Source organism: Schistocerca nitens, chromosome 2 (genome assembly GCF_023898315.1).
Source record: "Schistocerca nitens isolate TAMUIC-IGC-003100 chromosome 2, iqSchNite1.1, whole genome shotgun sequence".
Lineage (NCBI taxonomy): Eukaryota > Metazoa > Arthropoda > Insecta > Orthoptera > Acrididae > Schistocerca > Schistocerca nitens.
This window is the reverse complement of record NC_064615.1, coordinates 287,536,292-287,563,023: the sequence shown is the minus strand read 5'-3', so window position 1 is coordinate 287,563,023 and position 26,732 is coordinate 287,536,292. Positions and strand designations below refer to the sequence as shown.

At 42.5% G+C, this 26,732-nt stretch overlaps 1 protein-coding gene across 1 annotated transcript in view; it reads left to right on the top strand.

Annotated features, from left to right (window-relative positions):
- The first annotated feature begins 658 nt into the window (after positions 1-658).
- LOC126236041 (uridine 5'-monophosphate synthase) overlaps positions 659-26,732 on the top strand; it is a 131,306-nt gene continuing 105,232 nt past the window's right edge. Inside the window, exons 1-2 of the mRNA XM_049945075.1 lie at positions 659-897; positions 1,471-1,728. Of these exons, the coding sequence (XP_049801032.1) occupies positions 748-897; positions 1,471-1,728 (408 nt within the window). The 5' untranslated portion in view covers positions 659-747. The remainder of the gene's footprint in view (positions 898-1,470; positions 1,729-26,732) is intronic.

Here is a 26,732-nt window from a genome sequence, read left to right as displayed (position 1 = left end):
AGACAGCAGTAATAGCTTCAAAAATGAATTGAAATCATATCTCCTTGACAACTCCTATACCATACATGAATTCTTGAATAGGAATAAATAAATCTTTAAATATAGTACATACATTTTGTGCCATTTAAGGGAATGGGGCAAATGATAGAAATATTAATCTTTAACTCTGTATTAAAAAATCTTGTATCATATGTGCATTGCTTGTGCACATGACACGTTTCACGTCATAACGGCTACCGTACCGTGTGATTGATCAATGGAACACGCAACTAACTAAGTAGCAACATATTTTGAATTTGAAACGTGATTGAGCTGTCAGGTTTCGTCTCCTTTTCAAAAATTTTCGATTAACATGGACGGAGTGGCTTCATGTACAGTGATGTAAAAGTTGAAATATTAGACTCAAGCTGTTTACATCTCTTCTAACTGAATGAAAATAGCGATTGTGCTGACTAAATCATAAACTATAACAGCTGTTATTCACGCGCCATATTTGACTAGGCTAGCAAATCCGCTTCAGACGTTTTAAATGTAAACAAGACAACTTGTCACGTATTATAATCTGTACAAAATTTTTACTTTCCATATGTTGGTAACGGGCTGTCACGTGGATTTTCTTAGCGGCTTGTTTTCATAAACGCGTTTGCACAGTACACTACACAGCGGCAAGTGGAGAGGGGAGTAGTGGATGAGTTGTCGTTTTGTATTAAGTGACTAGAACATACTCCTGCTCACGTTTGAGTGAAAATGTCGTCAGTCAGCGAAGAACTTAAAAGCCTTGTAGTACAGTTATACGAAATTGATGCTTTAAAATTCGGGGATTACAAGATGAAAGTGGGAATTAATTCCCCAGTGTACTTTGATCTGAGAGTAATTGTGTCACATCCTTCCCTGATGGTTAGCAACTATTAATGAAAGTATATTAAAGAAATAATTAACATCCATTCATATGTTTATATAGATTTTAGATCTGATAATTACCTTTGCGTCTCTTATTAATCACTCACGTAAAAGTTTCTTCCTCTTCTGTGGACTTCCGTTTACGTTTCACTGAGGTCTGCAGCCTTGTTACACTTGTTTGTGCAGTACATCGATAACAGCGAAAAACGTCCGAATGTTGTTAATTGTATGTAGTTTAGATTAGATCCTGTTTTCCTTCCATAGACCCAAGAGTTAGATGATTCTCGTAGGTGTGGAACGTGCCAGAAAGTGAAGGCTAACATAAAACCCTAGAACATTTGAATATGATACCGACTTCACTGATCATCTGTCAGGAGATTAATACATGAATATATTACAGTAAAATTGAACTGCTAATATTTACAGAATTAATACACTGTCGGAATGAAATGTTATGCACTTCACACAGCAGTTTGTAGAGCTGGTTTATGCCTTTCATTCATAAATATATTGCAGTGCACGTTTATATGTGTTTGTTTTCAGAACGTAATTGGTACCTTATATTTTCAGAGTGTACTGTCAAAACTTCTCTGGAACTTTGCACAAAATCGTGCAAAATGTAACCACATTTGTGGCGTTCCATATACAGCTTTACCTATAGCATCTCTCATATCTGTGAATGCAAACATACCAATGCTTATACGAAGGAAAGAAACCAAAAGCTATGGCACCAGAAAACTGATTGAAGGAAAATTTAAGAAAGGTGACACATGCATAATTATCGAGGATGTGGTTACCTCTGGCTCGAGCATCTTGGATACCTATAGGGTAGGTAAAGTAAATTGTGTATTTATACAGCTAATTCTTTTTTAAAAAACATTGGTAAACCTACAGGAAGCAGTACAGCAAGTATTGTGTATTTTTACTTACACCTCAACAATAATTACTACTACGCTGATGTCAAGTTTAACAAACTGAAGTCTGACAATTCAAAACTCCATTCAGAAATAAATATTACATTAACTGAGGCATTAGATGCCACTTCATCAGCTCACAACAAAATTGTCATCTTTCAATCGTACCTAGACCTCAGGCTCTGCTATAACTAAATGTGCCCCCATAACCTGCATTCCAAAAACTATTACAGATACAAAAGAAATATTGCCTTTTTTTTCTCTGTTTGTGAACTATGTCACATGCCATGCTCCTGATTACGGACAGAGCTGACATTCAGTATTGGTAGATTCAATTGATGCAAAACATTCAGTAAAACTGCGTACTGGTACCACAAATGAAGAATATAGCACCAGTGCATAATGGGAGTGGCAACTGGGTGGGGGTATGGAGGAGGCTGGGGCGGGGAGGGGGAGGGATAGTATGGTGGGAGTGGCGGACAGTGAAGTGTTGCAGTTTAGACGGAGGGTAGGAGAGAAGTGTAGTTTTAGCTCTTTGAGGCTGCAGATGTGTGTGCAAGTTGTGCTTGTGTGTGTGTGTGTGTGTGTGTGTGTGTGTGTGTGTGTGTGTGTGTGTGTGTGTGTGTGTTGCTTACAAAGGTCTTAATGGCCGAAAGCTATGACTGTGTGAATCTTTTTATTTTGCCTATCGTGGCTCAGCATCTCCGCTATATAGTGACGAGCAACTTTCCTTCTCTCATTGTTACATTCTCGTGAATGACAAAGGTTCTGTATGAAAAGAAAATGATGCTGATCTTTAAAGAATTTATATTGTAATGTAAAACACACAATTTGATGGAGAAAGGAGTGGTGGAGGGAATGGTTAACCTTCTGTTAGGAGAAAGAGACAATATCTTAAAAGGGCTAATCCATATGTTCAGTTTGGAGGAAGGGATTGGTGAGGAAGCTATGTATGCTAATGGGAACTGGAGAGGGGTTGATGAAAGTAAAACTAAAAACAGTGTTTTAAAATGCCACACATTTGTAATGGCTTCTAAGGCACTAAACTAGCATCTCATGCCTGTAATGCACAGCTGCCTGTGCAGTTTTGTTTTTATTCATATTTGAGATGAAAGGGGCATTATAGGGTCATTGGACTCCTTAATGTGGGCAATAGAAGAATGACTGGAATGTTCTCCAGGTCTTGCGGTCTTTTTGTCATATATATTGAGAAAATTTCGATAGTAAGCTGAGATCTTGAATCTGCAAATTTAGATTTGATGACCAAATCCACTATATACAACACAGCAACATTCTTGACATAGCCCGTGCACATGAGACTGTAGGACAGAATGAGTTCTAGAAAACAATTCTATTGTAACTTTTCTAATTTCTGAATTGCGCAGGTGGGAACTTCCCTGCAATACATCCTGTGTTCCCGTAACCCTCCTGACCTCAACCTTTGTTAGTCACTGCCCTCACCCATCCAGTCCCCTCCCTATTCCCATTCCAGCACTACACAGCCATCATTTCACCGCCACACCCAGTCTTTTAATTTCTTTTATTTTTATTTCTCTCCTTTCCGGTACTTACCCCCCTCCCCCCCTCCACACCTTCTCTCCTACCCTCCGTCTAAACTGCAACACTTCACTGTCCGCCACTCCCACCATACTATCCCTCCCCCTCCCCGCCCCAGCATCCTCCTTACCCCCACCCAGTTGCCACTCCCATTATGCACTGGTGCTGCTGATCGCAGTGTAGTTTTAGCTCTCTGAGGCTGCAGATGTGTGTGCAAGTTGTGCTTTCGTGTGTGTGTGTGTGTGTGTGTGTGTGTGTGTGTGTGTGTGTGTTGCTTACAAAGGTGTTAATGGCCGAAAGCTATGACTGTGTGAATCTTTTTATTTTGCCTATCGTGGCTCAGCATCTCCGCTATATGGTGACGAGCAACTTTCCTTCTCTCATTGTTACATTCCATCCTGGATTTTCCATTGTTTGATTCTATTGTAACTTTCAAAGATTTGCCAAGAGGATGGCCGATTGTGGCTGGTAGTAAGAAGTCACTTAGTATCTGAAATGTTACAGAAGAAGAGACAGAGCTTCAGCAGAGATTTTGCAGATCAAGGTAGAAATACTGGAAGTTGCGGAAACTAAAAACGTTTGCTGTAACCAGACCATTACTGAGATGTTTTAAGGTCAAGACGTCATCAGGCATGATTACTTTCTCTCTGTGCATGTCTGTCTTTACAAACCAGCCATATACCTGAGAACTTTCCTTACATGAGACATGTCAAGAATAACGGATATATTACTAGTTTGTTGTCCTTCAAAAAGCAGCATGTATGTACCATATCGTATATCGCTCTGATACAGAATTTATTGATACTGTTGGTTCAGCAGTAAAGAGCCACAAAAAAATGCCTGCATTGTGTGGTATGTAAACACTGCTCGTTGCTCCAAAATGGAGTTGTTATCGAACAAAGAGAGTGAGAGATAAGAGGTTCAGTTGTCAATCTCGTTTTTTTTTTTTTTTTTTTTTTTTTTTTTTTTTTTTTTTTTTCATATGTGTCCTGGAATCTAAAACTACCACTCTGAATTTGTAGTCTGTGAGACAGCTTCTCAGTCAGCAGTGAAATGTTTTTCCTCCAGTATCTGTTGGGGTGGTTTTTGATCTTAACTTCCAGACAAAGAAAACTTCCCCCCTCCCCCAGTGAGGTGCTGGCTGTGATCAAGGGTATGGGATATTTGCTTCTAATGACTCCATTAATGGCTGGATTCAGGTGTAGCATATGCAGGACCACCATCCCACCCACCCTCCCCTCACCCCCGCAGTCCGGGAATGGCAGTTGATTTGCAGATGGGTTTTGACACCATTCCTCACAAGCAGCTTCCAATCATATTGTGTGCCTGTGGAGTATTGTCTCAACTGTGTGACTGGATCTGTGATTGCTTTTCAGAAAGTCCATAGTTCATAGTAATTGATGGGAAGTTATCAAATAAAACAGAAGTGATATCTTGTGTTCCCCAATGAAGTGTTCCAGGCCCTTCTGTTACTTGTAATCTATGCAAACAGTGCAGGAGACAATCTGAGTAGTGCTCTTAGATTGTTTTCACATGGTTCGATCACAAATTTAAATGCTGTCAATTCAGTTAAATACTTCGAGGTTACAACTGCAAACAACTTTAACTGTAACAATCGCTTAGATAAGGCTTGTGAAAAAGATGATTCAAAAATTGCATTTTATTGACAGGGCACTTAGAAGATGCAACAGATGTGCCAAAGAGCTGAATGTGAAAATATTTTGTCGCCTACCTACATAGGAAGCAATGGTCATCGTAAAAAATAAGAGAAATCGGAACTTGCATGGAAAAATTTAAGTGGTTGGCTCTTCCTGCATGCTGTTAGAGAGTGGAAGAGTAGAAAAAATAGTCTGAAGGTGTTTCAATGAACCCTCTGCCAAGAACTTGAGTGTGAATTGCAGAGCAGTCGTGTAGATGTAGCTCTACCTGTTGCAGTACAGTAAACTCTGGGAATGCTTCAGTAACCACTGTTGAGCATGATGGAGTTTTGTGTGTGTGGGAGAGCAGAGGGCTTGCCTTAACCACTTGGACTGTGAGGATGGGAATAGCTTCCTTTATTATATTTAAAAAAAAAATCACCTAATCATCAGTGCATATTGTGTGCCAATGTGGTGGTTGACTGGAAGCAAAGCAGTCATTAGTGATCCACTTCTGGAGCACATGGTTCACATCAATTTTATTAGAATTACCAAGGCTAGTGAACTCTAGGTGAACATTTGATTCCCTTGCTTCTTGTGGGACCAAAATGAAACTCACTACTTCAACCAATAAGATTCCCAACTGCTCAGGTGAACTGATAGTAATAAGAGAGGACGACGAGACCTCCGAATTTTCCTTAAAGGTCCTACGACTCTTTCATGAGTCTGAGGTAAGCATGAGGCCCCAAGTTATTGTAGCTCCTAGTTCCTTTCTTTTGCTGCTATCTCCCATCACCAACTGTCAGCACTCTTGTCTTTCTCATGGTGGCAACCTTTGATGTTGACTCGCCAATTTCACTAGGTTACCCTTTCTTTCACCCACATCTTCAGTCATTTCTCTTATATCACTCTTGGGTGAAGTAATTTTGGTCCTCTTCTGGGTGTGACATCCAATTTCTATAGTGTGGACTGACTGGGGAAGAATACCTTAAATAGAACCTACTGCGTACAGTGATGATGACCCTCTGTGCACAGTGACTGTGTAGACACGTATATGGACTTGATGGCCAATCCAACCTGTTGATGTTGTTATGTACCCTTGTGATAGAACGCAGTTAAATCATAGGGATCGCACTTCTGTTGCCTGAGCTGGTAGCTCCCTTTGCCTGCCATGGGGGAGATGCCCATCTTCCTGGAGCATCAGGACTCCTGGCAGTGGCCGTTGTGCCTGATGCCTTTTGTTGTAGCTGGGTGGTGCCTGTGAGAAGGCCCCTTGATTGGAGTAAGTGGTATCTGGGTGGACATTTTGCACGTAAAATGTATCCAGTTTAACCAGTACAATGGTCATTCTGATTTTCCTGTTTTGACAGACAGGACAGTTAAAATACTGCTGCTTTGTCTATGTTGGCTACCCCATGAGAAGAGGGACAAGCTAGACAACTGGTAGTGAAACAATTTACCCAGTATGTGATGTGCACTAGAACAGATGCATATACTTCTGTGATGATAAAACCATTATTTTTTTGGGGAACACACAGAAGACAAATTTGGAGAAGTTGGCTCATTGGGAAAAATGTTCAGTGTATCACTATTACAGCCTCCTCTGCTGTACAGTCTGAAGCTATTCAGGCTTATGAATGACTTGGTGACATAATGTGACTATTGCTCCACATGAAACTTTGAAACATGGTGAGCCAGTATTGAATGGCAGGGTGTGCATTTTGTCCAATGTGCACAAAAAGGTCCTAAGGACAATTGAATAGATAAAGGTGCTTTCACCTTAGTGTTTGAAGGAAATGTCCTACAGAAAAAGTTAGAATTACAGTGTACAGTTGTGATATGAAACCTTATGTCCCGATGTGCATGAGGTGTTTCCAATGACTACGTTTGGGTCGTATGTCATCCCAGTGTATGGCAGACCCAAAAGGCAGAAACTTCAGACAATCACTATACGGAAATTCTCCTTTTAAACAACCAATTTTGTGTGTCAGTTGTACTAAGCAGCATACTCCATGTTCACCAATTTGCAGTCTTCAAAAGAGGAAAAAATACGAGAATATAAATCATTTGACCACAGTCATATACTGAGGAAAAAATATGAATGCCTGCATCATTTTAACCTAACCAATTATGCAGAAGCCACTGCTGTTGTATTGTATGGAACTGGGGACCTAGAAACGATGGAGAGGCATCATCCCCGCCATAGCCCTCAGTGGTTCACAACCCCACAACAGGCTACAGCAGTCCACTCGTCCCACTGCTGCCCCACACTGAACCCAGGGCCATTGTACGGTTCAACCCCCAGTGGACCCCGCCTGGAAAGCAGTGCTTTAGACTGCACAGCTAACCGGGCAGGCCAGTCACTGCTATTACTCTCCTGTAGCTCAGTTTTTTTCTGCACCAGATCAATCACTGCCCTCCACCCTTGTGGATCCCGTGACATTGTCTTCGGGAGTTACTTCCCACATCCATTTGTAGAAGCAGCTTCCTCCTCTGGAATCTACCAGTGAGAGGACTCCTTGTCTGTACTCCCTCATCCTGGAAACCCAAAGATCAGAGGATTGATACCAGGCAATGGCCAAAGGAACCGTGGCCTGCGAGGCCCATTGCTGCCTACTCTTCATCCATCCCCTTGTGTACAGTCGATGAGCCCTCGCAAGACTCTGAGCCACTAAGATTGCTACTCACCATATAGAAGGGATATTGAGTCACATAGAAGCACAACAAAAAGACTGTCAACTATGAGCTTGGCCAGAAAGCCCTTCATCGGAATTAGGCAACATACCCTCACATAAACGCAACTCACATACGTGTCCACAGTCGCTGGCTGCCAAGGCCAGACTGCAAGCAGCAGCGCATGATGGGAGAAGCAATCTGCGTGGTACGGATAAGGAGGAGGCTGGGGCATGAAACAAGAGGGAGGGGAATAGCAGGGTAGATGTGGGGGACAATAAGGTGCTGCTTGTGGGAGAATACAGGGACAAGGTGGAGAGATTGTAGGGCAGTTAGGGCAGAAGGGAGGTTAGATGGAGGGTCAGGAAAGGGGGGGGGGGGGGAGGTTAGACGCAAAGGGGGGCAGCAAAAATGGAGAGAAGTAAAAATACTGTGGGTGCAGTGGTGGAATAGGGGGCTGTGTAGTGACAGAGTGAGAACAGGGAAGAGGACATGTGGGTGATGGTTGATGCCAGGAGGGTTACAGGAACATACGACATACTGCAGGGAGATATCTCACATGTGCAATTAAAGAAAGCTGGTATTGGTAGGAAGGATCCAGATGGCACAAACCTCAAGCTTCACTGGTCATTTTCCTATCCCCTTCCCTGTCTTTTTACCTCTCTTTTTCTGCTGTCCCCCCCTTTCCCTGTCCTCCATCTAACCTCCTGGCTGCACCTAGCAGCCCCATCATCTCCTCCTTGTCCCTGTATGCTCTCACAAGCAGCACTTTATCGTCCCCCACCCCTATCCTGCCATCCCTCCTCCTTACCCCTACTAGCCAGATTGCTTCTCCCATTGCGTGCAGGTGCTCGCAGTCTGGCCTTGACAGCCACAGACTGTGCTCATGTATTTATGAGTTGTGTTTTTGTGAGAGTATGTGTGTATGTTGTCTAATTTCGATGAAGGGCTTGTTGGCCGAAAGCTTACTTGCTGTAAGTTTTTTGTTGTGCCTATCTGTGACTCAGCATCTCTGCTGTATGGTGAGTAGCAATCTATCCTCCTCATAATACTGTTGTTGTTCCTGCCTGGAGATTTTCTGTTGTTTTAGTCACCGAGATAATTTCACAGCTAAGTGCACCTTGTGGAACCCACCAGCCAGTGGAATTACGTATTTAGAGTGAGAAGATTTCAAGATGTGCTTCACTGTTTGTGTAAATATAAACATTGGCATAAATGTGCCCTTTTAGCATATATTGTGGATTTTAACAACTGACAAACGTCAATGGAGTGCTACATATGTAGACATGCCAGGTTCCACAAGGCGCATTTTAGATGTGTATATTTTTACTTTTGACAAACCTGTGTGGAAGGTGTAACATACTCTCCACTAAAATGTTAACATGGGATGGGTGATGAATGTACAATGGTACATGACATACAACCAAAACAGTTTTTAAAGATTTGAAGAGGACAGTCTTAACTGTTGAAACTCATTAACAAAACAGTTTTGAACATGATCTTACCTATAAAAAATTTCTTTAAAGTACATGTGGATTATTTCTTCTCATTTCTCATTATGAGACACTTCAGTCAAACGACGCCTTTCATTTAAAGGCTGCTGCAGCACAAGGATGAGCCAAACTTATAAGAGTGGATGCACTGAGTGACTACCTGTCTGTTTTTGAATTGCACAACACTCTCAATTTCTATAAGAGAGTTGTAATGTTCTATATTACATAAGAGGTCTGTTTTTTGGTACTATTTTTATATTCAATAAGTCATTTTGTGAAACAGTTTTATTACATGAAAGTTGCTACTCACCATACAGTGGAGATGCTGAGTCGCAGTAGGCACAACAAAACGATTCACACAATTATAGCTTTCGGCCATTAAGGCCTTTGTCAACAATACACACATGCACACTCACGCAAACGCAACTTGCACACACGTCTGCAGTCTCAAAAAACTGAAACCACATTGCGAGCAGCAGCACCAGTGCATGATGAGAGTGGCGACTGAGTGGGGGTAAGGAGGAGGCTGGGGTGAGGAGGGGGAGGGATTATATGGTGGGGGTGGTGGACAGTGAAGTGCTGCAGTTTAGACTGAGGTAAAACGTATCTATGAATAAGTTTGATTTAAGGTCGTATACTCATCATTGCAGACGATCTGTCACAGCCGAAGTCCTGGATAACAGTTACTGTAAAATTTGACTGTAAAGTTAAATGAATATTTAATCCAGTATAATGTTTCAGTAGAGTATTTATTACGATCTCAAAATAAATCAGAGCATCTTGACTAAACTGAAATCAGTAGTAATCTACTTACAATAATGAAATGAATCCTACTCAACAAGCTACATGCTTTCTGTCCAAATACTCACCAAGTACTGACTCACTATGCCAATATGGCTACCCCTATGTATATAATCTAAACAATCCCGAACAATCCTCGGCATTGTTATAAAGTTTGTTTTTTTAATAAAATTACAATTAAAATTTCATCCTAAAACCAATGACACATTTCTATAATTACCTTGACTCTTATGCATTAATTGAAGCATGTATAAATGCTTAGGTATCAAATGTTAACAATACAATTGTTATATTTACTAATTACAGAAGATTCATACCATATAAAATGTTCCTACCTATTAAGTCTTCTACACATTAGTGTAATTAAAATTCTGTGATTATTTTCTTTGTAACTTTTTCACAAGTACATATTTGCATACACCTCTGTCAGAAATTACTGTTTATGGTTAAAATTTACGTGTTTAAATGGGGTTTCAATTAGACTGTTATGTCTCAGAGGAGAGAAGTGGGGGGGGGGGGGGGGGGGTGTAAGTAGCGGAAAAGAGAGAAATTAAAAGAAATTAAAAGATTAAATATCCAGGAAGGTGGCTTGTTGGGTTGACTAGGACCAGGTGAAGCAGATGGGGAAGTTGTTGAGGTCCTGGAGGAATATGAATATTGCTGGATTTCCCATTGTGTGATTAATACATGAAAATGTGTAGTATAATCTATTTTCAACATTATGTCACCAATATTTGGGTGTTTGTCACAATGAACAACGAGCTTTTGAATTCCATCACGAAAATATGTTGTTTGCTTTCCAAACCACTGATTTATGGCCATTTTGCTGTTGTCATTGCAGAGAAATTAAAAGAAATGATGGCTGTGTAGTGCTGGAATGGGAAGACAGAAGGGGCTGGATGGGTGAGGACAGTGATTAACGAAGATTGAGGCCAGGAGGGTTACGGGAACGTAGGATGTATTGCAGGGGAAGGTTCCCACCTGCGCAATTCAGAAAACCTTGTGTTGGTGGGAAAGATCCATATGGCACAGGCAGTCATTGAGATGAGGGGTATCACGTTTTGCAGGGTGTTCAGCAACAGGGTGGTCCACTTGTATTCATGCGGACAGATAGCTTGTTGGTTGTCATGCCTACATAGAATGCGGCACAGTGGTTGCAGCTTGGCTTATAAATCACATGACTGGTTTCACAGGTAGCCCTGCCTTTGATCGGATAGGTGATGATGAAATAAATCTCGGGTGAACAGCCTGGTATGAGTGTGCATAGGACACAATGTTTCAGCAATCGACCACGTTTCCATCATCAGGTGCGCTGATGTACTGACCGGCGGTGGGCTGGCGCCATGTCTAGGTGATGTTAGTGACCGGACTGGAGTAGGTGGTGGTAGGAGGATGTATGGGACAGGTCTTGTATCTAGGTCTATTACAGGGGTATGACTCATGAGGTACAGGATTGGGAGCAGGGGTTGTGTAAGGATGGAAGAGTATATTGTGTAGGTTCAGTGGACGGCGGAATACTACTGTGGGAAGTGTGGGGAAGGATAGTGGGCAGAACATTTCTCATTCCAGGGCACCATGACAGGTAATCGAAACCCTGGCGGAGAATGTAATTCAGCTGTTCCAGTACTAGATGGTGCTGAGTTATAAGGGGAACGCTCCTCTGTGGCTGAACTGTGTGACTTTGGGAGATGGTGGGGGACTGGAAAGACAAGGCACGAGAGATTTTTTACGAGGTTGGGAGGATAATTACGGTCAGTGATGGCTTCAGTGAGACCCTCAGTATATTTTGATAGGGACTGCTCATCAGTGCAGATGCGACCGCTGTATGGAAGGGACTTCGTGGTATGGAATGGGTGGCAGCTGTCGAAGTGGAGGTATTGCTGGTTGTTAGTAGGTTTGATATGGATGGAGGTACTGATGCAGCCATCTTTGAGGTGGTAAATATCCAGGAAGGTGGCTTGTTGGGTTGACTAGGACCAGGTGAAGCAGATGGGGAAGTTGTTGAGGTCCTGGAGGAATATGAATAGGGTGTCCTCACCTTCAATCCAGATAGCAAAGATATCATCAATGAACCTGAACCAGGTGAGGTGTTTAGGATTCTGGGTTTTTAGGAAGGATTCCTCTAGATGGCCCGTGAATAGGTTGGCATAGGATGGTGCCATGTGGGTGCCCATAGCTGTACCCGAGATTTTTGTGTAGGTAATGCCTTCAAAGCAGAAGTAATTGTGGGTGAGGATATAGTTGGTCATGGCAACTAGGAAGGAGGTTGTTTGTTTGGAATCCGTATGGTGTCTGGAAAGGTAGTGTTCAATAGCAGTTCGGTGCGCGCGCATGTGTCTCTATTGCTGACAAAGGCCTTAATGGCTGAAAGCTATAATTGAGTGAATCTTTTTGTTGTGCCTATCGCGACTCAGCATCTCTGCTATATGGTGAGTAGCAACTTTGCTTCTCTAATGTTATTGCATTCCGTCCTGGATTTCCCATTGTGTGATTAATACATGAAAATGTATAGTATAATCTATTTTCAACATTATGTCACCAATATTTGGGTGTTTGTCACAATGAACAACCAGCTTTTGAATTCCATCACGAAAATATGTTGTTTGCTTTCCAAACCACTGATTTATGGCCATTTTGCTGTTGTCATTGCAGAACTAACTCCTTAAATGGTTTTTTTAAAGAGCAGATACACATACCACTACATGAGGGCTACAAAGACATTGATAAAGTTTTTCCCAGCTATGTGATAGAATGGTATTTTGTGTTTGATGCACCATAAGTGTACAGGCACAACTTCCAGTGGTTTAATCATTTTGTAAAACTTTCATAAAGAACACTTCTTTAAACAAGAGAAAACTCATTAGATATGGCACAGTTGCAAAGCACCAATTTTTGCTCTCAGGAATAATTTGAATCCACTTTAACCTCACTATCCATACAGTTACAAAGTACTCGTGATTGATACACATTTGAAATTTTATGGAACTCCATGCCTGCCCCTTACTGACAAGAGGTGGACTTCACTCTCCCTGTTGATAGGTGGTTTTCATAAGTGGTCAGAAGGTTTTGGAATGGACATATCAGGAGTGTGGTAGATCATCATAATTTGACCCACCCATTCCTAGACACAATATTTAAGCACAGCCAACTGGCTGTACAGCTTCCACTTAGTACTAACAGGCATCCGGTTAGGTTCCTACAACTTTATGCACAAAGTCTTCAATGATAAAAGATTTTGATTTTTATCATGAACATTAGTAGTATGATCATATTTAAATGCTCTAACACACTGTCCCAGCTCAGATGCCCATGAGGGGTACCCATGCCCTGTGGAACAACATTGGTATGACTGATCTAACCCATTTTCTTACCATTCCGTCACTCACAGTGTATTATTCATAAACTGCACTAATTTACCAATGGTTTTCCACTACTTTCGCATCTTTTTCACACTGAAATGAATCTGTACATATTTTGCACTGAGAGATTTGCATGAACAAAGTAATTTTAAATAAGCACAAACAAATGATAATGAATGCTTCCATTATGGCATCTGTGGGTAGCCGGTGGATGCAGTTACTCGGTGCAGATCGCCAAGTGCAGAGCTGCTGTGGCCATATTTAAAAATGACACTGACTTAAAGAAAGTAAGTATCCTCACCAACAATATGGCTCCTATATCCTAGTGTAATGCAAATGCTTCCAGGATTCATGTGGAGGAACTTGAGAATCTAAGCACAAGAAAAGCCATAATATTTTGCCTTCAGCAGAAATATTTCAGAGACACTGACATTCTTTTATTAAAAGTTTGCAACCGCCAGAAAGAATTATTTCAGCAGCTAGAGGGCTAAAAGTGGTTTGTCCATGTTTTGTTAAGGATGAAATTATTAAATTGGATAGATTAAAAAAATCTACTCACCAAGCAGCAGCATAACACGTGCATAAGACTGTTGTGATTGGCAAGCTTTTGGAGCCAATGGCTCCTCCTCCAGGCAGAAGAGTTGATGGGCAAGGAAGAAGGGTGAAGGAGAGGCTTAGGAGAAGGGGTAGATTTTGGGGAAAGTCACCCAGAACCGCAGTTCAAGGGAGACTTATCGTACAGGATGAGAAGGGACTTGCAACCATTTGCTGAAAGAGTGCACCTGACATGCAGGGTAAAAATGTGTTCAGACCATAGGACTCCCTCGGGTATTACCATACAGCTCCTTTACACATTCCTCCTTTATACATTCCTCCTCTGTGGGGACTTGAACATGTGTAACATGCTTTATGGTTCTTCCAACAACTGTCCCCAAATGTTGGCCTTATCTTTTCTGAAATATTTTGTCTTGTTAACTGCAACTCTGCTACAGAATTGTCTGCACCATCTGTATGTCAGCATGCTGTCCCACCATTGCTGACACTGCTCTGTAGGAAAGGGATCGCTGGTTTACTCTCAAATGACCACTTCCTGATCTCGGTAACGCTAAAAGATGAAGCAGTGCTCAAATGAAAACACTAATTGGAAGCTGTACAACCAGTTGGCTACATTTGAACATCATGGCAGTGTAGGAATGCATGGATCAAATTATGATGATTTACCACGCTCCTGATGTGTCTGTTCCAAAATCTTCTGGCCACTTATGAAAACAATCTATCGACAGGTAGAGTGAAGAGTGCCTCTCGTCAATCAGGCAGACATGGAATTCCCTGAAGTTTCAAATGTACACCAACCAAGAGCACTTATGGACAGTGAGGACAAAGTGCAATTGAATTATTCAGGAGATCAAAAATAGTGTTGTGAATTCCAGGAGATCTTCAAAAATTCTTCCTAAGGATCTTCAATCGTTTTGCTCAGTCCACGTTGGTGTGGGAGACAATGATGATGATTTTTGGGTGAGGGTGGATGTACATGGGTATGTGCATAATGTAATCCTCCAGACTAGTGCAGGAGACACAGTAAAGTAAAGCCATATGGTATGATTTGTTCATAGACCCTGAGGTGCAGATTCAGCCACCTAATTAGAAACCTTTTTTCCATCCTTTGCACAGGTTAGAACCTTTCCCTCATAAAGTGAAAGTTTGTGTGTGTGTGTGTGTGTGTGTGTGTGTGTGTGTGTGTGTGTGTGTGTGTAACTTTACACCACCACCCCACCTTCCCTTTGCGGGAAAGACCATATGCCATGTTACTCACTTCAATGATCTAACAAGAACAGTGTATTAAATGAACCCAGGGCATTGGCATTGTCAGCAATGACTGAACACTTCATGGAAGTGGATCCCATTGCCAGTCAGGATATAACATTCTGTAAGCACAGCACCATCACAGAGAAAGAGAGGGATAGTACCAATGCTGCTCCACAGGGCATGGGTACACCTGGTGGATATTTGAGCTGGGACAGCCTGTGTTCCAACATTTAAGGATTATCATGCGAACATTCATGGTAAAGGTCAATCAATCTTATCACTAGAGACTTTGTGCATAAAGTTGTTGCAAAAACCTAACCTCTAATGCCATCATTTGTCTATCTGCACTTGAAAAAACATTTAAGGTGTTAGTTCTCGCAATGAGAACATCAAAATGGCAGTAAAACAGTGGTCTGGTAACCAGATAATATATTTTTATACTGAAATTTGAAAGTTGGTTGTTCATTATGACAAACACCCAAATATTGATGGATATTATGTTAAAAAGTAGATTACGCTATAGGTTTTCAGACCTCTTGTGTAATATCAGGAAATTAATAATGAATTCAGTCAGTGGACGAGGTAGTGTTTGTTATACAGATGAAGACGATGACTGCATTGGAGAGGCTGATAGAATTGTGAATTAATGAATATCTACAATGAGGAAAATTTTACAACTGCCTCTTACAGATGTGAAAGCTGGATTTACCATCTGTAATAAAGTGCATTACATCATGTGGATATAAGAAGCACCGAAAGAAGTTCTTAATCTATTGAGCCAAATCTGGGAATAAGTCATTTAGTGATACCATCCTTATATTTGAACGCCAGAGGAGGTCTGTACTGGGTCGAGTTGATATTGTAGTGTTGCCTTCACATCCTGGAAAGGAAAAAGAGTGGTGCAAATTGTTAAACAGTGTTCTGAGCTTTCAGATGTGGACAGCTCTTTAGCTCTTCCATTGTGGGTTCAGAAGATATTTTACTATTTTTAACTTGCCCCTTCTAGAGGTAGCAATATTACAGGTCTTGGGCACTTAATGTCTCAAACTGCTTCAGGCGCACATCCTGTAGAGCACACAGTTTGATAAAAGTATCTTTTGGTCATAGAAGCTAGCCAGGGGAAAGCGAAAGGACTGGTCACAGATGACCAGCCCCGCAGGGGGCTCGCCACTCTTTGGCGGGTTTGTGCTTGGCTACCACGGGGCCCAAGCCTTTGCAGCATTTTTTCCCTTCCAAGCTGCATGTCTATCCTCTTGCTATTCTTTCTCCCCTCCCTCGAGGAACATGTCTGGGGTATTCTTGGGAGTGTTCTGCATCCTGTTGCTGAAGTGCGAATAGCCTCACTTTGTTTTCCTGTCCGCTTTCCTTTCTTTGTTTCCCTTCTCCTCTCATTCCTCCACTTCGGCGTTGGAGGATCCTCTTTTCTCTTCTTCCTCCCTGCGTGCTCCTGAAGGATGGCCCACACGTCTGACGTGTTCCAGATGACTGGGTAACGCGTTATTCCCAGCCCCGGGTCAACAGGTAGGGTTCGCACGTACCCTCTGGTAGAGGCCAGCCCCAGGGAGGGGTGATTGCCTGAGTTATAACCTTCCCAAATTGGTGCCTCCATCCAGTGTTCGAGAGGTGTGACCTGAGGTGCGAACAATCACCTAATGCGAGTGTGCCTCCTTGTGAAGGCCCCCCCCCCCCCCCCAGTTGGAAGGAGCATGCCATTGGAGACACTGGCATTCATGGGGGATTTTCTCGCGATGAGTCAATCATCTACCTACTCAACTTCTACAAAACGTAAACGCAATGGGGCTGATGATTCAAAGAACCTTCATGCTGCACCGCAGTTCCTTGTGGTCCCACCTACTGAATATGGTCAGTCCTTTGCCACGGTAAATCCATTCATTATTCAGAAATGTGTAGAGGCAATAACTGGCCCTGTGAAATCCTGCTCTCGTTTATGGAATGACACTTTGCTTTTGGAGACCACTTCTGATTCTCAAGCACAACAACTGCGTGCTGTCTCGCTTCTCCTCAATTACCCTGTTTGTGTCAAGGCCCACAGAACTTTGAATTCTTCCCACGGTGTAGTTTACACCAGGCTGCTTGACGGTCTAACCAAGGCCGAAATGCAGTCTCACCTCTCAGATCAGGGTGTTATTGCTGTTCATCATGTAATGAAAAAGATAGATTCCTCCTTAGTGCTCACCTACACCCTATTTCTCACCTTTGATAGAGTGGTGCTTCCATCCAAGCTCAAAATAGGCTATTAAATTGCCGCTGTCTGGCCATACATTCCGAACGCAATGCGCTGCTACCAGTGTCATCGTTTCAACCACACTAGAACGTGTTGTCGACACCCAGCCAAATATCACATGTGGTAGGGATGCACGTGGGAGCAATTGTCCACATCCTTCTCCCTGCTGTATAAACTGCAATGGTGGCCATGCTGGCTCCTCTCAGGAGTGTCCAGTGTATCTTAATGAGCGGGCTGTTCAAGAGGTCCAAGTCAAGGAAATGATGCCTTGTGCAGTTGCTCATAAGTTACTGGCCAATTGCAAACCCTGTGTTCTCCCAACTGGCACCTATAGTTCTGTTCTTACTACCCCTCGCTCCATGAAGGGCATGGCCATGCAGACATGCGACCTCCAATTCAGCTCTGAAGTTGTGAAATCGCCCAGTGTCAAGGTAGCATCACCATCCCCCATCCAGGTGTGCAACAAGCCATCAAACTCTTGCCTCCAGTGGCGATACCAACATCTACACAACCGGTAGGCTGGAAAGTACAGGAGGAGTACTCCCGTGAAGACTTCCTCCAGCCAAACACCACCAGAGTCTTCATCTAACTGGAAAGGCTTAAAGAGGTCCTCCGAAGGTAAAGGGTCTTCTCCTTCGCCACCTCGTAGATCCTGTTCGATGGTGTCGGCACATGATACCTTAACCCGGCCAGCTTCCATGTCATTGGTGCACAACAACAACCTTTTCTCAGCAAAAGTAAGCTGATGCTTCTGGGGACCACCTCTTCCCCAGCTGTCACTCGGCAGCCGCCGGGGTGATGCCCCCACTCTCCTCTAATGGAACATTCGCGGCCTTCGGTCCCACTAAGTGGATTTACGGCTGTTTGTAGCGTCACATTGTCTCCTTGTACCCTGCCTTTAGGAAATGAAATTGCGATCTCACGACCGCTTGGAGCTTTCAAATTTCTTACCGATTCATTTTGACCTTCCCCCTAAGGTCGGCATTCCCTCTCATGGGGCGTCATGCTGCTCATACGGCATGACATTCGTAGTCAAACCATCTCGCTGACTACCAATCTTCAAGCTGCGGCAGTTCACCTTCTCCTTCCCCATCTGACTTTTTCCCTCTGTATTATATATATGTCCATCCATCATTTGCTGTCACCAGGGCAGACTTCCAGCAACTTATTGGGTAGCTACCTCCCCATTTTTGCTTTTAATGCACATCATCCCTGCTGGGGTTCTCCCAGAACCTGTCAGAGAGGTGCCCTTTTGGCTGACTTTCTTAACCAACTTAACCTCTTTTGCCTGAACACTGGAGCACCCACTTTCCTTTCGGACTCCTCGCACATCTATTCCCATTTGGACCTATCCTGCACTGCCCAGCTTGCCCATTGTCTTGAGTGATATTTTCTTTCTGACACCTACTTGAGTGACCTTTTCCTGTGTGCTATCTGTTTGCTGACCCCTACTCCATCCGCGTGCACGCCTAAATGGCAGCTTCCTATGGCTGACTGGCAGCTTTACTCCTCCCAATTGACCTTCGAAGAATGAGATTTCCACCAGGTCAAATATCTCACCAATGTTATCCATACTGCTGCAGAACATTCCATCCCCCGCACTTCCTTTCTACCATGTCGTGTCCTGGTCCCTTGGTGGACTGAGGCATGCCGCAACACAATTTGCGCACTTAAACATGCTCTCCGCATTTTAACCATCTGGAACCGCGTGAGTGCTACGGTCGCAGGTTCGAATCCTGCCTCGGGCATGGGTGTGTGTGATGTCCTTAGGTTAGTTAGGTTTAAGTAGTTCTAAGTTCTAGGGGACTGATGACCACAGCAGTTGAGTCCCATAGTGCTCAGAGCCATTTTAACCACCACCCTACACTGGCAAACTGCATTCGTTATAAACAGATGCGTGCAAAATGTCGTTGCGTTCTTCGGGATAGCAAAAGAGCTAACTGGATTTCATTCACTAGTTCTTTAAAGTTACACCCCTTTCTCTGTCATGTGTGCCAACCTCTGACGACTGTCTGGAACCAAGATCCATACCCCAATTTCTGGCAAAACAGTCTGTATGGATTTCTGACGGCACAATTAGTTTCTCCCACCATCTCTACATCTTGGGCCTGTTGCCCTTCCATTCATTGAAACTACAAAATTGCTTGGGCTCATGCTCAATAGGAAACTCTCTTGGTCCTCCCATGTGTCTTACCTGGCAGCCCGCTGTATGCAGTCTCCTACGTGTCCTCAATGGTTCTTCCTGTGGTGCCAATGGAACCGTCCTTCTCTGTTTGTACCGGTCCCTTGTCCATTTGAAACTTGACTATGGGTGTTTTGTTTGTGTCTGCACACCCATCCCTCTTACGTCGTCTCAACACTATCCACCATCATGTCATCTGTCCGGCCACGGGCACCTTTTACACCAGCCTGCTTGAGAGTTTGTATGCTGAAGGTGCTGAACTACCACTGTCCTACCACTGTGACTTTCTCCTCAGCAGGTATGCTTGCCGTTTGTCTGCCAAGTGTGGCCACCCCTCCTATGCCTCCTTCTTTGATGATTCCTTTGATCGTCAGTATGGGGCTCTTACCTCTTCTGTTACCTCCTGCTGGAGTCCGCTTTCTCCACTTGCTACGGTGGCTTAACTTCACACTACCTGCAACACTCCCAGTGGGTGTGAACTCTTCACCACCTTAGCTTCATGAAACGGCCCATGTTGACCTTGTCCTTTATTCGCTACACCAGCCTCGGTCTGTCGCCTCCAGTTTCACTACTTTTGCATGGAACTTTGTGATAGTACCTTTGTCTGAACTGATGGCTCTTGGACTGACCGTGGGGTCAGCAGTAATTACATCCAAGCTCGTCAACTTGTGTTAGGCCACGGAGTACATCTGGTGACACAGCCTTTCCAATTGTGTCCTCTGCTCAGATTCACTCAGCGCCCTCCAAAGTCTCTGTGCGCTATACACTGCTCATCCCTTAATGCAGCAGGTCCAGGAAAACTGTCACTTGCTCACTCTTGGTGGAGCCAATGTCATGTTTCTGTGGGTCTCTGGTCATGTCTGTCTGCCAGGAAATGAGACTGCTGACGCTGCTGCCAAGGCTGCAGTCCTCATACCTCAGCCCGCGAGTACCTATATTCAGTCTGATGCTCTGTGCGTTGCCGTCTGTCAGGAGGTGGTGTTCCTTTGGCATCATCAATGGTCCTCTCTTCGTGGGAATAAGCTTCGGCTTATTAAGGCTCTCCCAGTGCCTTGGACGACCTCCTCTCAGCCCTCCCGCCGGGAGGAGATTACTTTAACTCGGCTGCGTATTGGGCACTGCCTTTTTTAACCGTCATCATTTGGTAAGTGGCGCTATCCCACCACTTTGTACACATTACACCCAAACTTTAACTGTCCACCACTTCCTGCTGGAATGCCCCTTTTTTAACAATTTACGTTCCAGCTTGGGTTTGCTGTCTGATTTATCAGCAGTTTTTGCGAATGATGTGCGGGCTGTCAACTGCATTTTACTTTTTAGCCTTGAAAGCAATATGGCAAAGGCCATTTAATTTTTAGTTTTGGACCTCCATTTCTGTGTGGTGTCTTTTATAGCCCTTTCTCCTGTCCCTGTTTTTGGCTGTCTTCTCTTATGTCAATTGGGATTGACATTTAATCGCTTTTTAACTCCTCTCTGAGTTTGTGTTAGGCCTATATAGTTTTGACTTGGGCACGTATGACCCCAGTTGTTTTTTGCGCCCTAAAGCCAAACAAAACAAAACAAGTGACCAGAAGTCCAGGTCCTCACCCTCTCTCTGTGCTGAGGCTCCTTTATCGATTTGATAGCAGCTGCTCATTTGTGGTTGATCTGTTGTGGTTCACAGTTGATGCAGTGTTACATATGAACTATAGGAAGCTGAGTAGATTTGTTAGTGTAATAGCTAACAATTTCTTAATTTGTTCTAATTTCCTGAGCTTTCTGTAATCAGTGCATCATACCAACAGAGAAATCTGTCCAGTTCATCAGCAGCAGCAATTTTACATCCACTGTGGAATAAATGCAGTGTAGAAATTTTTCCATGCATAACAGTCATCAGCTCTACAACTCTGTGTTGCTCTTGTATGTTTTCTAATGTCATCTACCTACTTTTCCTTTGTTCATTGTCTTGGTCACTTTTATCTTTTGGGTTCCTGTAGTAATACTGTTCACGTTACGTCGCACTTCACTTAGCGTAGACCGGGACTGTGTCCTAGGCATGCCCGATGTTAACTGACTGGGCACGGCCTGTGCTGCCGGAGTTGTTGTTGTTGTTCTTGTTGTTACGCCGGCAGAGGTCGCGTCCGAATTCTCGCGTGCCCTAAGGTGGACGGGACTCTACTTGCGGCCACTACCGCCCGTGACGTGCCGTGCCAATGTGCGCCTCCCGCGATCTTTCTGGTGGCTACTACAGTTCCAACAAAATACTTCCATGGAATATCTTCCATCCATTTGCCTAACTACATGTCCAACACACTTCCATTTAGTATCAGTTAAGTCACAATTCTATCAGCCTCTCCAATCAGTTTGTAGGTCAGTCTGTTTTCTTGTCTCTCTAACCAATTCCAACACCTTTGTCTCAATTACACACTGAGCAACCTGTAGTTTTTGGATGGTTTTTCAGATTGAAATTTCATCTTCCAGTACCAGACAGAGCTAGTAATGCACACTAATTGTAAACTTACCATTTTAGACATGTTAAAAGCTCAATTTGGAAAATGTAATTTGGTTGCCCAAAACCACTCCAGGTCATTTACATGCCTCTGTTTATTTCTTTTCTGTACATACAGTCATCATCTTCATCTGCATAACAAACACTACCTCGTCCACTGACTGAATTCAATATTAATTTCCCCAAAACATTAAAATTGTTCTGTAAAATGATGGGGCAAAATTTTAAAACAGCTGCCTACAGCATGCCACCAAGTGGCAATGCAGTTACTTGGTGAGGTATGGAAAGTATATTGGTAGCGGAAAGATTAGCAGGGAATCATCATAGCGATGATACAGGCCACAAAAGGGGAAAATCCACTGACATAAGTGACCTTGACAAAAGGGCAGTGTGCTGTGGCCCAGCATTTGGGAACAAGCATCTTGGAAACAAAGAAGCTGATTGGCCGTTCATATGCTGCTGTTGTTGTTAGTGCCTATGGAATGTTGGTAAAAAATGGTAAAAAAAATTACCCCTGGGCAATGTGGTATTGAACATCCATGCCTCATCACAAAGTATTTTCAGAAACTTGCCTGCTTAGTAATATAGGATAAATGGCAATCCATAGCAGACTTAATGACAGAGTACAGTGCTAATGCAGGCACCTGAGTCCCATTTTTTGTAACACCAGGTCGTAATCCAGAGAAACGGCTGCAGGAAATATGCGCCATGCTACTGACTCGGGTCAGTGGGGGCAGTATTATATTATGAGGGCATTCACCTCAGACTTTCATGGGAGCTCTGGTAGTAATTAAAGGCACCATGACAGCTGTGAACTACGTGAACACTATTGTGGACCACTTGCAACCCTTCATGCTCGATGTCATCATCGCCGATAGCAGTGGCATACTCCAGTAGGATAACTCTACTACAAGGTCATCATTTTGCTACAGTGCTTTGATAAGCATAATAGTGAACTCACGTAAATGTCTTGATCACCAAATTCCACTAATGTGATCCCGGTGGAACTGTCATGTACCAGCTCATGCTACATACCTCTGGAAACCTACCATGAACATGTCAAATTTATGCCATACAGAATCGCTGCTGTATTGTATTGATGCTATTAAGCGGGTAGTCATAATGTTTTGCCCCACCAGTATATATCTTTAATGTGTTTAAAATAATGAAATTGTGAACAGCCAACAAGCTGCTATTTTAGTAATGATAATTTATTTTGCTACTGGTTTTGGTTGTAAGACTGTCGTGCCATCTCTGACATATCAACAACAGTGTGTGATTACATTAAAAAAAAAAAAACCTTGGCATCTGATTTCCTATCATATAGCATAGAGTTTATTTATCTGTGATATTGTTGCCGAGTGAGGTGGCACAGTGGTAAGAAATTGCTTTTGTATCTGGTAGGATAGTAGTTGAAATCCATCTCTAGCCACAGGAATGATAAATTTTACAAAAGAAAATAGTTTCTTGCGTTGTCTTTTTTTATATCTATTTTATTTTTATTTTATAAACGACCACATTTCATTTGTGCAGCCATTTTCAAGCAAAATGTTTAACCTGCGTTTCAGTAATTTTATGGACTGTGTGTAGTTTGCTGTGTTTGAGAGGTAGAGATTCTCAGGTTCAAGCATGATGGTAAGTTAGTGAACATTTATGTGTGTAATAACTCCTGATCATCTGTCAGCACGTCTAAGTACTTTCAGTTTGACATTGTGTACTTTAGCCATTATCTTCATTTTGTTACTGACATATATAGAAATTTCTGTGTAAAAGCTGTGTGTATGAAGCATTTTCTCTTAAATTGTTAGATTTATTAGTTAAACTTAGAGTAGTAGTAATTTTTCAGAAAGGAACTTGATTGAGCAAAAAGCGTTTGCCATTCAGTACTGTATACATTTGCTAATAAGCTGCAATATGTTAATGTTTTTTGTAGGCATTACATGTTCCGAGATGATGAAACTTGTCAGATGTTACATTTAGGATACTTATCTTTTCACTATCTGATATACATACATGCGAGTGGTGTCCAGACATGGATATGACAAGATTAGTAATTTGTTAATAATTGTTGCCACATACATTTACACGGTGGCCAGTGCTGAATGAGATCACACAGTATTTAAGATAGCAGATTTCTATTTAAGAGCAAAGTTGAAATCCTTGACAGACAATTCTAATTTATGTTTTCCACAGTTTCTATAAATTATGTCCAGTAATTAAATATTGTTGCATCTTTGTGCAATGTGAGAGTGTTTTGCACCACTTATGATTATAAAGTTGCAGAGATGTGTAAACTGAATCTTTTATACTTTTTCTCTAAACAATAATCATTCGTAGTGTGAAGTTCCATTGCAGCAAATAATAATGAGCTTATGAATTTTTTCAGGTGAAGAGCTGAATTTCGCATGTGATCATTTTTCATAATAGTGAAAATTGTGATAATGTATCTTATTTTTGTCTCATTTCACTTGTGTGTGCTCAGTACTTCAACACTTCTGTCTTGGAAGAGAAAATACACAATTTAGACAGTAACACAAGTTGCTGTTCAGTGAACTCGTGCGTGATCAACATACTGAATGTTTTGGCTGTTAAAACCTGATGATCTGACTCATATTCTTTATTTATTCATAGATCTTTGTCCTCGCTTTCCAAATCTCCAAAAAACTGACCTTAACAATGAATTTACAAGATCTCAAAACTCTCTTTATTAATTTGAGAGAGAATTTCTCATTCCATCCATTTTATCTACATCTTAGAAGACATGTCAAACTGCAGACAGCCACAAATAAGACAGTTGTCTTTTACATGTGCCTATCTGCAACTTGACATGTCTGATTTACGGTAAGTAGCAATGTGTTGTTTCCTACATTATTGATATTCCTACCTCGAGTTTTGGTCATTTTATTGCGTACATCTTTGTTGTTGTTGTTGTTGTTGTTGGTGGTGGTGGTGGTGGTGGTGGTGGTGGTGTTATCTTCAGTCCAAAGACTGGTCTGATGCAACTCTCATGCTAGTTGGTCCTGTGCTAGCCTTACCTCTATGCGTAACTGCTGTCACATTCATGCATTTGAACCTGCCTACTGAAGTCAAGCCTAGGTGGCCCTCTACAATTTTTACCCTCCAGACTGTCCTCCACCATAAAATTGACAATTCTTTGATGCCAGAGGATGTTTTCTACGAACCAAACCCTTTTCGTGTTCAGGTTGTGCAATAAATTTCTTTTCTTGATCAGTTCCTCTGTACCTCATCACTAGTTATTAGTTATCCCTGATCTTCAGCATTCTTCTGTAGCTCCACATTTCAAAAGCTTTTGTTCTCCTTTTGTCTGTACTGTTCATTGTCCATGGTTTCACTTTCATATAAGCTAAACTTGAAAATACTTACAAACAGTACTTATGTATATGTTAACATTTTCATAGTTTTTTTTATTTACCATTACCAGTCTGCATTTTATACTCCCTATATTTCTGCGTTCATAATTTACTTTACTGCACAAATAGCAAAACTCATCTGCTACTTTCACCATGTCACACCTTTGTTTTATTTATATTTATGTTTCTCTTTTTACCTCTTTTCCAGATGATCTTATCAGTTCTGTTCAGCTGATTGTCAAAGACCTTTGCTGTTTCTGATGGAATGACAATGTCATTGGTAAACCTTAAAGCTTTCATTTCCTCTCCCTGAACTTTAACTCCCTTTCCAAATTTATTCTTAGTTTCCTTTACTGCTTGCTCATTATACAGATGGAATGATATGGGAGACTGGCTAAAATTGTTCACACGCCCTTCTTAGTTACTGCTTTCCTTTTAGGTCCTTCAACTCTTCTAACAGCAAATTACTTTCTGTACAGTTTGTAGATAACCTTTGTTCCCTGTATCTTAACCGTATCAGCTTCAGAATTAGATGAGAGTATACTTGTGAACCTTATCAGTCATCTTCTCTAAATTCCCCCCCCCCCCCCCCCCCCCCTGTGGGCTCACCACTTTTTGATGGGTTTGAGCTTGGCTACCATGGGGCCCAAGCCTTTGCAGCATATTTTCTCTCCTGTGCTGTATGTCTATCCTCATGCTATTCTTTTTTCCCTCCCTTGGGAACACATCTGGGGTGCTATTGGGAATGTTCTGCATTGTCTGTTGCTGACATAAGAACAGTCTCACCACTGTTTTTCATTCCCTTTTTCTTTCTTTGTTTCTCTTCTCCTCTGGAACCTCAAATGCCAAAGCGGAGGAACCTCTTTTTCTTCTTCCTCCCTGTGTGCTCCTGGAGGCCGGCCCATGCGTCTAACACGTAACAGGTGACTGAGTTAAGCGTAATCCCTAGGCCTGGGTCGATGCGTAGGGTTCTCACGTACCCCCTGGTACAGGCGAGGACCAGGAAGAGGTGACTGCCTGAGGTGCTACATTCCCAAATTGCCGATTGGTCCCTCTGTCAGGTATTCAGAAGGTGTGACCTGAGGTGTGAACAATCACCTAATGCGGCTGCACCACGGTTCTTCATGGTCTCACGTACTAAAGACAGTCAGTCCTTCACCACAGTAAATCCGTTTATTATTCAGAAAGGTGTTGGTGCAATTCCCGGCCCTGTGAAATCCTGCTGTCATTTATGGAATGGCACTTTGCTTTTGGAGACTACTTCTGATTCGCAGACACAACTACTGCTTGCTGCCTTGCTTCTCAA